The following is a 12407-nucleotide window of genomic DNA, read 5'->3' as shown; positions in this document are numbered from 1 at the left end:
GCGCGTGAGGAGCGCGTGCGGAGGGGAGGGTCCGCAACGATTTTGAGGCGTTGGATCAGATGATTCTGGACCGTCGGATTTGATGAATGGGGTTTGTAGGAGTGTAGTTGGTGAGTTATAGGGTAGATGTGTGTCGTGCATGCTGCATACTACTCTGTGCTACAGTACATATAGAGAGCCCTTTTACAACACACAAGTTTGATTGAGTCAATGGTTTTATGGGCTCGTGGCCTGTGTGTGGGCCCAATTTCATTTTTGGTCCCCTTATCATCCACATCCAGTTGACCAGTCCCTCCTAGCCCATACGGCCTATATTCTGAAGGCCCCAGACCAAAGTACTGATGGGCCATGTTCCCAACTCTGTAGACTGTAGTCTGGACTTCCACGTCACGTCCACAATTCCCATTTCACACATTTCATTTGGGCCTCTAAAGTAGAAAGGTCTCAACTTTTGACGTTCCACCGGTAAACAGCAGCAGCAGCAGCAAGGCACCTACTCCTAATCGTCTCATGTAACACGCGAGTTGATCGTGATCATTCCTCCATCACGAAATATCATCTCACGCAAAAGCACGAAGTCCACCTGCCACGGTTCTGGAGCTCCGCTCCTTTTTCCCAAACACAGCAGAGTTTCAGACTTTTCAGCTTCGGTTTCCCTTGTTTCTGATCTTTCTTTCTCCTTCATCAAGGCACGGAACAATGCGATCTCCGCGCGGTGTTTTGCATTTTGCAACCGAAATCTCGCGAAAACCCAAACCCCTCCCGTTCACCGTGCCGGGACTGTACACGTTCTGCGGCCACAAGCCATGGGATTTCCAAATCACGAAGTACAATAAATGGAAGAAACCACAAGTTTGTTCCACGCAATGCCCCCGCGTGATCCACGCGACCACACTTGCGAGGAGCGCGCGAGCGAAAGCTGCCGCGATGGCGAGACGACGTGCCGCGGGTCACGTGTCCTCGTGGCACGCTAACTCGGGAGTGTACTTAAGGCCGCGTCTCACCAACTACTCGGAGTAGTTTGGCTGCTTGACCTTTGTACTGTGCTTGTGCTGTGGTCGCGGACGACGATGGCTGCGCGGTGCTGGGTATGGGGCTTCGTCGTCGCGCTCCTGGCTGTGGCGGCGGCGGCGGATGGGGAGGAGGAGGAGGGGAAGTGGGAGCCGCTGATTCGGATGCCGACGGAGGAAGGGGACGACGCTGAGGCTGCTGCTCCCGCTCCTGCTCCTGCGGCGGCGGATTACGGGGGGACGAGGTGGGCGGTGCTCGTCGCCGGCTCCTCCGGCTACGGGAACTACCGGCACCAGGTGAGCTCGCGGTGATGGAGTTGGGTGTGTTAGGGTCTAGGGGCGGGGGCGGCGGTAGAGATTAGAGACTAGTAGAAAGGAAAGGAACTGCCTTTGGGGGAAAATTGAAGCTTTTGGCAAATTCCCCTTTCTTGTGGGCGTTTTTGCAGCTTGTTTGGATTCGCTTCCCGATTCGGAGGGTGTTTACTGTTAACATTCTTGCTGCAATGCTGCTTCCAATTTGTGGTAGATTTTACTAATTCCTAAGGCAACCCTTGCTCCAAGGCTGTATGTTCTTCTACCAAAGCTCCTGCTATCTGACTACTGAAATCGGCCTATGGACATGTTCTATTTGTTCAGAGGCATGGCTATCCAATCCGTATTGCTACTTGCTTCGCTTAAATTTTGAAAGCTCCATACAGTTATGTTTTCGATAAGAGAGGAACAATCTCTAAGTCAATAATTAGGTGGGAGGCATATTGGTTGGCAACATCAGTTTTGATCGGGCGAAGATTTTTTAAATTGCTATAAATATGACGACTACGACACTACAAATAATTTATTGTCCTTCCTGCATGATTTATGTTTGTTTATCTTCTAATATATTGACGTGCAATCCTTCCGCGCGTTCGAGAAAAAAAGATTTATGTTTGTTTAGTGTGTGATTGATCAAATACGAACAGTTCTTAAGATAACTGAACAATTATATGAGTGCTTGTTTAATGGACGTTGGTGTTTCCTGGTGCATTGCAGGCCGATGTGTGCCATGCGTACCAGATTCTGCAGAAGGGAGGAGTGAAGGAGGAGAACATTGTGGTGTTTATGTATGATGACATTGCCCATAACATTCTCAATCCAAGGCCTGGGACCATCATCAACCATCCTAAAGGTGGAGATGTTTATGCTGGTGTTCCAAAGGTAGCATTTTCCTTTAATTGTAGTTTCAAGAAAAAGAGGGTGCAAGTAGTTCTAGTTTCAGTCTTCAAATTCGATTTCTTTTTCTAGTCATGTTGTATGGATCTCTAATGCTAGTTTTGTATATAATTTGAATGTGTCTGTATTCATGCAAGGCTGATCAACTTAACATGCATTACAGGACTACACTGGTCACCAGGTCACCACTGAGAACTTCTTTGCTGTTCTCTTGGGCAATAAAACCGCAGTTACTGGAGGGAGTGGGAAGGTTATAGACAGCAAACCAGAGGATCACATCTTCATCTATTACTCAGATCATGGGGGTCCTGGAGTTCTTGGTGCATACTCCAGCATATGATATTTTTCTTAGTTAATTTTGTATGGAACTTAGCTTACAATTAACATATTTTAGGTATGCCTAACCTGCCGTATCTTTATGCTGGTGATTTTATTAAAGTGTTACAAAAGAAACATGCTTCCAACAGCTACTCGAAAATGGTATAAGATCATTTTCCCCTTTTCCCTTCCATTTTTTATAATCCAAAATGATGTACTTAGACTGAAATTAAACCCTAATTTCTGCAGGTTATATATGTCGAAGCATGTGAAAGTGGCAGTATCTTCGAGGGCTTAATGCCAGAAAATCTTAATATTTATGTCACAACAGCATCCAATGCAGTTGAGAATAGTTGGGGAACATACTGCCCTGGGGAGGAACCATCACCTCCTCCTGAATATATTACATGTCTAGGTGACATGTACAGTGTTGCTTGGATGGAGGACAGGTAAGCTTCATTTAGTATCTCTTAGGTGCGACATCTTGTGGATTTCTGTTCTTCTATATAATCTTTTTCGGTGTGTCACAGGTATGCCTTAAGGGCTTATGTAATTTACTTTTCAGTTTGCAATACTTACAATAGTTTATACCAGCTACAGTCATGACTGAACATTGTTGGTCCACTCTATGATGTACATGCTCAGTTTATCTTTTTACGCCCTGGAAATTTGTTTCTGCGTTCTGATTTGGGACCACTCTCAAAAGTTGTCTATTTGTCTTTCAACATCTGTACAAATACACAGTACATGTTTTAATATCTGTGTGGTAAGAAGTACTGCCACAAGGCATAATGTATCAACATGTCTTCCTGTAATATTAGTCACCTGACTAAACATAAGTAATCCACAAGTCACTGTTCTTCATAATGGCAACAAAGAAAAGCCTGTAAAATATAGGTGAAGAAAAGTATCAATTGATAGAACAACCAGGTGACAAATAACAAGTGCATGTATTGCTTTGCTGCTTTACACATACTTTTACACTGTAGCAATTATGCTGTGATGCTTGATTCTGAAAGTTTTTGTCCTTTTGACAGTGAGACTCATAATCTAAAGAAGGAAACTATCGAGGATCAGTATGAGCTGGTAAGTCTTGAGTGCACTTTCTCGATATTGATTCATTGTTTTCTACTCACTGCTTTCTTGGGCAGGTTAAAAAAAGAACATCAAATGCAAATAAGTTAAATGAGGGCTCTCATGTCATGGAATATGGTGACAAGACATTCAAGGATGAGAAGCTCTTCCTCTATCAAGGTTTTAATCCTGCAAATGGCAACATCACAAATGAATTGATTTGGCCAGTACCAAAGGCTACAGTCAATCAAAGAGATGCCGATCTTCTTTTCATGTGGAAGAGGGTAAATTCTAGCTGTCTTCAGTTTATTCATTTCCGTCCTTCCTTTCTTTAGAAGTCCAAATTGTATGTATATAATACTGAGTTGTCGTAAACTAGGGTTCTTCCACTACTATAAGTTGGTCGGCGAATATTAATATAAAACTAGCATGTTAACTGAAACATGATCACACACAAGTTACATACTTTGGATGAAACATATAGATTATGATTTTTATTTTCCTTTTTCTTGCTGCCGAATAGAATGGACAGAGGCATGGCCCCTTGATGCATTGACATATATTGCATTCTGACATTATGTTGTTAGGATAATGGTGTTGAATTTGCTAGAGTAGTTTCTTTCATGTTGATTTGGTTGACATCGCCTGTAAGAATTGGCATCATTATCTCTGCATCATTATCTCTTTTATTGTTAACTGGGGCTCTCTTGTTTAGTTCTGATCTTTATTTTCTACTAGAACAAATGCCCGTGTGTTGCAACGGGTGAAGGCTATTTTAATCTTATTATTGTATACGGTTTAACTAAGGTGAAATTGACTGTGGGAATTTGATTGGATATTTTCTTTTTTAAGAAAATCATGAGCTGCAATTAGGAGTCTGCATGCAAGATTTTTTAAAGAGATTTCTTATACGACTCCTTATGTATTTCTAAAAGCAAACGAACTTAAAATCCAACTCAAACACGGATTTGTATTTCCAAAAGCGAACGGACTTTGAAAACCGACTCAAACACGGATGACGTACTAAAATACCGGCAAAAACATCTTCAATTTTTATAATAGTAGAGATTGCTCATGACCTTGGATATTTATTCTATGGACACTTCACCCTTTCTTGCCTCTACTTGTGTATGGAAATAATGGAATACATTTCATATTTGAAAGGGTATAGTGTGATATGCTTCGTATTTAAAAAGGCCATCACATGGTGTACGTGTGACAGCTGATAGCATGATACTATGTGAGCTCCATTTCCGAGAACAGGACTAAGTTAAGATGTCTGAATTTTTAAGCCAGAAATATTTTCAGAGCATATGACAGTTTCATGCTAATGTCTGTATTTACTTTTTCAGTATGAGCAGTTGAATGGGGTGTCTGAAGACAAGCTGAGGGCTCTTAGGGAGATAGAAGACACCATAGCACACAGGAAGCATCTTGACAGCAGTATCGATTTCATCGGGAAGCTTGTGTTTGGTTTTGAAAATGGGCCTTTAGCCCTTGAGGCTGCAAGAAGCTCTGGTCAACCATTAGTCGACAACTGGGATTGTTTGAAGAAGATGGTGAGTACAAGGCTCTTTTTTTTAACTCTGATATAAGCCATCTATAAATATTTCTTGAGTTATTGTCTTCTTGTTGCCTGTTGGCCTTAATTGCACAATGCTATCCTTGGTTCCTTGCCAATTGTCAGGTGCGAATTTTTGAATCTCAATGTGGATCACTCACTCAGTATGGCATGAAATACATGAGAGCATTTGCAAACATATGCAACAACGGTGTCTCTGAGGCCAAAATGATGGAAGCAAGTATCAACGCTTGCGGCCGTTACAACTCGGCGAGATGGAGCCCAATGACTGAAGGAGGACACAGTGCTTGATCCCCGGCTATATACAGGTAAAATTGAATACCAAAGGCCCCGGAGGTTTGCAGACCTCATTTGTGTGAACTTCTGTATATACCATGGAGACAACAATATAGCTAGCGACCCAACAATATGGCCCCTTGTGTGATGGCTAATCAGTAGGTGTCATATGCTTGTTGTACCCAACAATATGGCTTGTGTGTGATGTGGCCCTCTGTAAATTACTCGATTAGCAATCGATCCAAGAATGATTATGACCAAATATGTGCATGATGTTGTCTTCAGACTTGATAATAAACAAGTAGGCCAATTATTAGTGGACGAAAAAACGATGACCCAAAGTAAGGTAGTGCTGCTCCGATAGCCCTACCAAGATCTCGCTTACATATCTATTGCTGGAAAAATGATATTACAAGCGATATGAAGCTCTTGCCAACGTCATGCAAGCGAAGCTCTCTTTACAAGTCATTCTCAGTTTCTCACACAGAATGCGAGGACTGAAACTGAAACTCCTTCCAGACATCAAACGAAGCTAGCCTGCAGTTTAGAGTGATACATCATGTTTATATCAGGTTAGTGAAGCTTGCATATGGAATGAAAGATAACGTGCCAGAGGAGCAGATACAGAGATTCTCCTACTAATTTATGATCTAGTAGTGGTCTCTCCAAAGACAACAAAACAGAGAGGATTTCCAAGTCAAGGGGCTTACATGATTTTCTAAGGAAAGAGATGAACACCACGAGGATCGCCAGCCCTGCCAAGATGCCTACGATTATTGCCACAGTCCGCCCGACGTCATCTTGCGAATAATCTGCAGCACAAAGCCTACTATTATCACCAGAATCCAAAGGAAATCAGACAGAGATTAGAGTAGCACGGCACATATGTACAGGACTACAAAAAGCAGAGTCACTTGCAGAGTGCCCCTTTCCGTTTTGTTTATCGCGAATATATTCAGCATGGGAAGTGGTTGAGTGGCTAAGGCGCTAAGCTAAGCTTATCAGCCGCCGCTCGCCGTCCTAAATAAATTTGATATGCTTAGATTGATTGGAATTTTGTTTAGTGGCCATCACTGGGTCAGAGAACCCCTTTCTAATCGGTATATCCAGTACAAGAAAAGCAGTGGACAATTATCTAGCTTACGGTTTAAGCACTGTCCTGTAGGAAGCTCTTTGCATCCCTGCACAAGAGACGTTGAAGGAAATACGAATCTCAGGATATTTAACAAGTCAGCTCTGTTGGATCAGAGAGAATAATTTGCATTGTTAGTTTGTTACTGTCCCTTGACATCAACTTTTCAGTACTAGAATCATCTTTATTACTCTTCCTTTTTCTAGGATCGGAAAGAATAGCCCCTTTTGTTACTGCCACTTGATCATCTGGTATTCTGATTAATGCTGATGTCCCACCAAAGTGAGTCTAATGATACTGTCATTTGCATGCAGTCCACCAGAAAAGCCGAGGTGATTAGCCGTGCAAATTTTATTAGAGTAAATTTTACAAAACAACATGTGTTTTATGGTTCAAGTTACAGAAAACCACACATATTTTGACACTTGGCACTTAAGTACATATATTTTAGTAGTTTAATTTCACAAAATCACACTATCGATGAATGAATTCACCTGTGAGATGATGTGGTTGTTCCATCTAGGATGAGGACGTGGTTGTTCCACACTCGAAGATGACATGTCCTCGTCTTAGGTGAAACAGTCACGTCATCTCGCGGGTGAATCCATTCATTGATAGTGTGGTTTTGTAAAACTACACTACCAAAATATATGTACTTAAGTGCCAAGTGTCAAAATGTGTGTGGTTTTCTGCAACTTAGACTATAAAACGTGTAGTTTTGTGAAATTTACTCTTTTCTTTATTGCAGGAAAATGACTGAACTGTGTCGTTGGAGCTTCCTGCATATATGACACTGACACTGTAACTTAGATATAAGTCTGTAAGTTATGGGGGGTTGTTGGCTTACAGGCAGTAGTCTATAGCCAGCAAGCTAAATTTTGGTTTGTCAGTAGCGTGGCTGCCTTCAATCAAGTGATTGCTCTCGTCCTTAGCTGAGCAAGCTGAGCAATTTGATCGATAGCCATAGGTGGCTAAATAAATTTAACTATATGTAGTTTACCCATTCTACCTTATCTCTCTATCAACTTTGGTAAGTTTACCCATTGCCCATCGGAATCAATTCCCGTCACAACTTGCTCAGCTAAGGACTCTCCATACTGTACTTTACACGGTTAAACTTACACCATCTAACCGAGATAGCTTAGGACAATTGGCAACTTGCAAATGGTAAGCTTGATCACTTGATCAGGATAGGTTGCTGGAGAATTGGTTCGGGTTCTTGCTCTCTGAAACGCAAGGCTGAAAAATTCTTATTCGTGTTGCACTATTGGGCGTACCTTGTGACGGGCGGAAGTAGAAGCCGTTGGCCCAGTACCTGACGTAGCACTGCGCGAGGTACACGTCGGCGGCCAGCGACGTGCCGCAGGTGCCCTTGAGCTGGCCGACCGCCTGCGCAAGGCACGTCGTGCAGTCGCCGGCGGCGAGGTCGCCGAGGCACTGCGACACACCCTGCACGTTGCCGGAGCTGCTCACCTTGTACCCGTTGGCGAGGCCGCCCTGGAGCGCGGCGAGGACGGCGTCCCGGTTCTTGAGGAAGTCGCCGTCGCCGCTGGTGCTGGTGCTGCACTTGCGGTACACCATGGCGTTGTCGGGCTGGCCGACGAAGTTGCTGCTGTCGTAGCGCACGTAGCACCCCTCCAGCTGCAGCGACGCCGCGTACGCGGCGGCGCACACCTCGTTGAGCTGCCCCACGGCGTCCCGCACGCACGCCGCGCAGTCGGCGTTGCCCAGGTCGCCGCGGCACTGGTACAGCCCGTACGCCGCCGCGCCGTCCCCGGTGCCGTTGCTCCCGGCCGTGAAGCTGTTGTACCCGCCGTTGGGCGCCGCGTTGGCGATGGAGGCGAGGAGCGAGTTGAGGTTGCCCTCGAACGGCGTGCCCGGCTGGTACTTGGACGGCGAGCACCCGGCGTAGATGAACGTGCCGGTGGCCGCCTCGGCGACCGTCGCGCCGATCACGACGAGCACGACGACGGCGTAGCAAAGCCGGTCGAGCTGATGCATGACTGAACTGACGGCTCTCGCGCTAGCTAGCTGCTGGCTTGAAGCGCGCTACGCAACGCCCAGGCTTGGCTGGGTCGAAGCAAAGCGGCGAATGCTTTTTTCCGAGTCCCTGTCGCGAGAGCGAAGAGAAGGTGGTGGGGAGCACCCAGAATAAATGCGAGCTTTTTAGTTAAGCTAACGCTTCCTCGATGGTCTGTGGTGGTGCGCGCGCGCGGCGTCTCTGGAATTTATACGTCGACTCGACACGGCGATGCATCCTCCTTGCACCGGTTGGACCTCGTAGCGGTTGGTCGGGTGACTCTGGTCAGTGGTCTACTGGCTTTGGTCCCTCCCGATAACTATGCTCTGAATGATTGCTTCGGTACATTCAGTTATCCTTGTGCTGTACCAGATTGGGGTAAGACGGTATGGGCAGTGACAGGATGCAACCTATCATAATCTGTGGCATATGGTCTGAAGATAACCAATGCCGTTTCGACGAGTGCACTCGAGCAATAGGCTGTTTGACTGAATGCTCTGCCTCTTCAGTCTAGACTGGGAATCCGGGATACGGGGATGGGAACAGGATTTTGAGTATTTTTGCTTCGCCAATAAGCAACTGCCATTTCCACACAGGCATACAGCTGATTTCATCGCGGCTCCTGCAGGCTGCGGCCCTTTTCACTTGGGTGCGGTTGCGTCCGTGGCTGGTACGGATGATACCTTTGTAATTCTGTATTCCAGCCAACAAGCTCGCAACCCTAAAGTTGACATGAAGGGGTCCTTTGCTGCACACAAACTAACGTGGTAGCGAACGTGTAGCTTCCAGAAGTGTAATAAGCGAATTTGTTTTGGGAAGATTTACCCCCTGCCAAGTGCCAACCGAGAGAGCTAGATTCGTGGAGATAAAAAGAGGAACGCGTGAAGGTGAAACTGTGAAAGGGCCCGACTTTGCGCGCCGAGGTTTCATTCGGGCGCGCAACAGCTGTGGGCGAGAGCGACCGGACCGGTGTCTCGCGTCAATGCGTCATATGGCCACCACCCGCGTCTTTTCAGCTCCTCTACTAGTACCTCACGGCTCACGCTCCCGAACGTTCTCTTCAGGCACAGTAACGGCAAGGCCCACCTGCGTGCGGCGGAGGATGACCAGCATACGCCGCGGCCATGCATTCGCTCGGGCGGACGCGCGAGAATTCCGGCCTCGTTTCGGCCCTGCCGCGCGTCGCGTTGCGGACTAGCGGTTATGCTGCCGCGCGCGCCAGGCGCCACCAACACCGACACGGGCCTCATCGATCGGTACTGCAGGTGCAACCCGGGGATGCTGCGTATGCGCGTCGTTGCAAGGTCTCGTCGCCCGGTCGGGGGATTGTCTTTGGTCGGTCCAATGAAGTAATGAACGGCCAGTTTCACGAGAGCTCAGCAAGTCTCCATCACCACCTAGTCGTATTATTTGGCACTTCTTCTTGGGTACTTCAGATGCCACCACCTGTACGGTGCGTCGGAGCTCGGAGGTGGGCGCATCAAAGACCGCATTCGGTTAGAAACGGTGGACTTAGGACAACCTCCTCTACAAATACTCCCTCCGTTTCAAAATAAGTGCAGTTTTGCACTATTCACGTTCAACATTTGACCGTCCGTCTTATTTAAAAATCTTTTATGATTAGTATTTTTATTGCTATTAGATGATAAAACATGAATAGTACTTTATGTGTGACTAAATGTTTTTAATTTTTTCATAAATTTTTCAAATAAGACGGACGGTCAAATGTTAAACGTGAATAGTGCAAAACTGCACTTATTTTGGGACGGAGGTAGTACAATGTTTCGACGATCTAGGGAAAGTTTTATTTCTATTAAGGCCCGGTTTAGTTCCCAACTTTTTCTTTAAAATTCCAACTTTTCCACCACATCAAAAGTTTTCTACACATATAAACTTCCAACTTTTTTCTTCAAACTTCTAACTTTAGTCAAACTTTCAATTTTGGCGTGGAACTAAACACGCCCTTAAGCGATCGCTTTAAGTCAGGGTCGGATCCAAAAATAGATTAAGACACAAGACGCTCCATAAAAATGTTGGCCAAACACAAATATACATGGTGAAAAAGTGAAAACATATAAGTCCTTGATGGGTCTTCCATCCTTGTCTTAAGCCAATCGCTTGTGGAAACAATGGTATAAGCGTTTTTGGCAAAAGATTCGATGCCGTAAATTCTAACAGCTGATGTTGCATCGGTGCATGAATGTGGACAGAAATAATCTTGGCCAGGCTAGGCTCTTGCCCTAAATCACACGGTTGCGGTATTTTTCTCTCTCGGAAGATGTTCAATCTGACTCTTTCAACTATAGGTCGAGTCTAATCCATATTAAAAAAAAGATGGATATAATTACTCATCCAAGTATTAAAATTGTGTAAAATAATTTTCTTGTCAATATTAAATGGTGGTTTTCACTGATGTGGCATCTACATGGTATGTTGGTATGGTCTGTGTGCTACGTACCGCTTACATGAAATCATACTCAACAAAAAAAAAAAGGACCCACATGCCCCTTCTCACGCGGCTCCCCTCCCCTCTCCCTCGGCTCCAGCATGACACCCCCACTAGCTTGCAGCATTGACAACGGCAATTGCCTCCTCCGCTCCGAGCGGCTGTCTTGCACTACCTCTTTCTTGTCCTCCTCTCATCGCATAACGACGGGTGCCGTACCTTAGGAAGAAGATGTGGCGCGGGAGAAGGGAGGGGTTGTTTGATGACATTTTGTCATTCTATACTAAGCAAGCAAGATTATTTAGCTAAGAAGCTAGCTTGTTGTTTTTGCATGAAATGCATGGGCCATGCAGACTGTGCACGTATTGGTGTATATATGCCTATCTAGCCAACCATATATATGGCCCATATGCATTCTGCTATATATGCATGAACCAGCAAACAATGATTCGAACGATATATAAGCAGCTTATACGTGAGCACTCGTGGCCGTACGCCTATAGTATACGTATACGTGTATGTATACCAAATAATCCTCCCTAGGATTAAACCAACGGCAAGCAAAGGCTAGTACATGGGCTGTATATGGGCCGGTGGATCAATGCTGCATGCTCATCGTACATATGCGGCTGGATAACCACGCGTACACACGTACGTGGGCAGGATTTCTCGCCAACGGCAAGTTACTGATGCGGAGATAACGTCAGTCTTATCCGGTCATCTCGATCTGCAGCAACTGAACCCGGAAGAGCCGGATCGATCTAACGCTCGGCCGCGGCGGCGCCGAGGGATTCGTAGTGTGGGTTAGGGCTCCCTGCGCCTATAAAAGGAGACCATCACTCACTACACAGGAGACGCACACAGCCATTTCACTCTCTTCACACAGCCATCTCAGTCATCTCGACGCAGCCATTTCACTCCTCTCTTCTCACACACTCACTGACGTAGCCTCGCCGGAGCAGCCGAGTGGGATCGGCTCGACGGGAGGAGACTCCGTCAGGAACAGGAGTGGTGCACGTCGACGGCTGCTCGGCGGCTGGAAGGAGAACTCACCGGCGATAGGAGTCGGCGTCAGATCGCAGGCGTCAACAACTTTTGTACGATGGGTGAGAATTCTGTGATTTTCTTGTTGATTCTTCTTTTGCAGTTCACGCATGCATGAGATGGCGACGAGACGAGAATGCCGGAGCACCGCTGCACGGCGCCCGCACGCCGTCGTTGAGTCTGCCGAGTCATGCAAGAGCTGTTCGCCGGACCGGGGAGCAAGCCGCCGTCCGTTGTCTTGTCCGGACGAAGGGCCTCGTCATGCTACCTCGCCGGAATACGCTGCCTCAACATCG

At 46.1% G+C, this 12407-nt stretch overlaps 2 protein-coding genes across 2 annotated transcripts; one reads left to right on the top strand and one right to left on the bottom strand.

The window, feature by feature from the left end:
• Nucleotides 1–1013: 1013 nt before the first annotated feature.
• On the top strand, nt 1014–5827 carry LOC4336523 (vacuolar-processing enzyme beta-isozyme 1-like). The gene is made up of 9 exons (NM_001419714.1): nt 1014–1307; nt 2040–2204; nt 2383–2539; nt 2614–2699; nt 2787–2986; nt 3575–3623; nt 3689–3895; nt 4964–5170; nt 5299–5827. Exons 1-9 carry the CDS (start codon nt 1071–1073, stop codon nt 5482–5484), a joined length of 1494 nt encoding a protein of 497 aa, NP_001406643.1. The 5' UTR covers nt 1014–1070; the 3' UTR covers nt 5485–5827.
• LOC4336522 (cysteine-rich repeat secretory protein 15) lies at nt 5727–8749 on the bottom strand. The gene is made up of 3 exons (NM_001419716.1): nt 7879–8749; nt 6180–6281; nt 5727–6006 (listed from the first exon to the last, which is right to left on the bottom strand). Exons 1-3 carry the CDS (start codon nt 8600–8602, stop codon nt 6002–6004), a joined length of 831 nt encoding a protein of 276 aa, NP_001406645.1. The 5' UTR covers nt 8603–8749; the 3' UTR covers nt 5727–6001.
• Nucleotides 8750–12407: the final 3658 nt, after the last annotated feature.

This window comes from Oryza sativa, chromosome 4 (genome assembly GCF_034140825.1).
Source record: "Oryza sativa Japonica Group chromosome 4, ASM3414082v1".
NCBI lineage: Eukaryota > Viridiplantae > Streptophyta > Magnoliopsida > Poales > Poaceae > Oryza > Oryza sativa.
The sequence above is the reverse complement of the archived record's forward strand: the minus strand, read 5'-3'. Positions and strand labels throughout refer to the sequence as shown.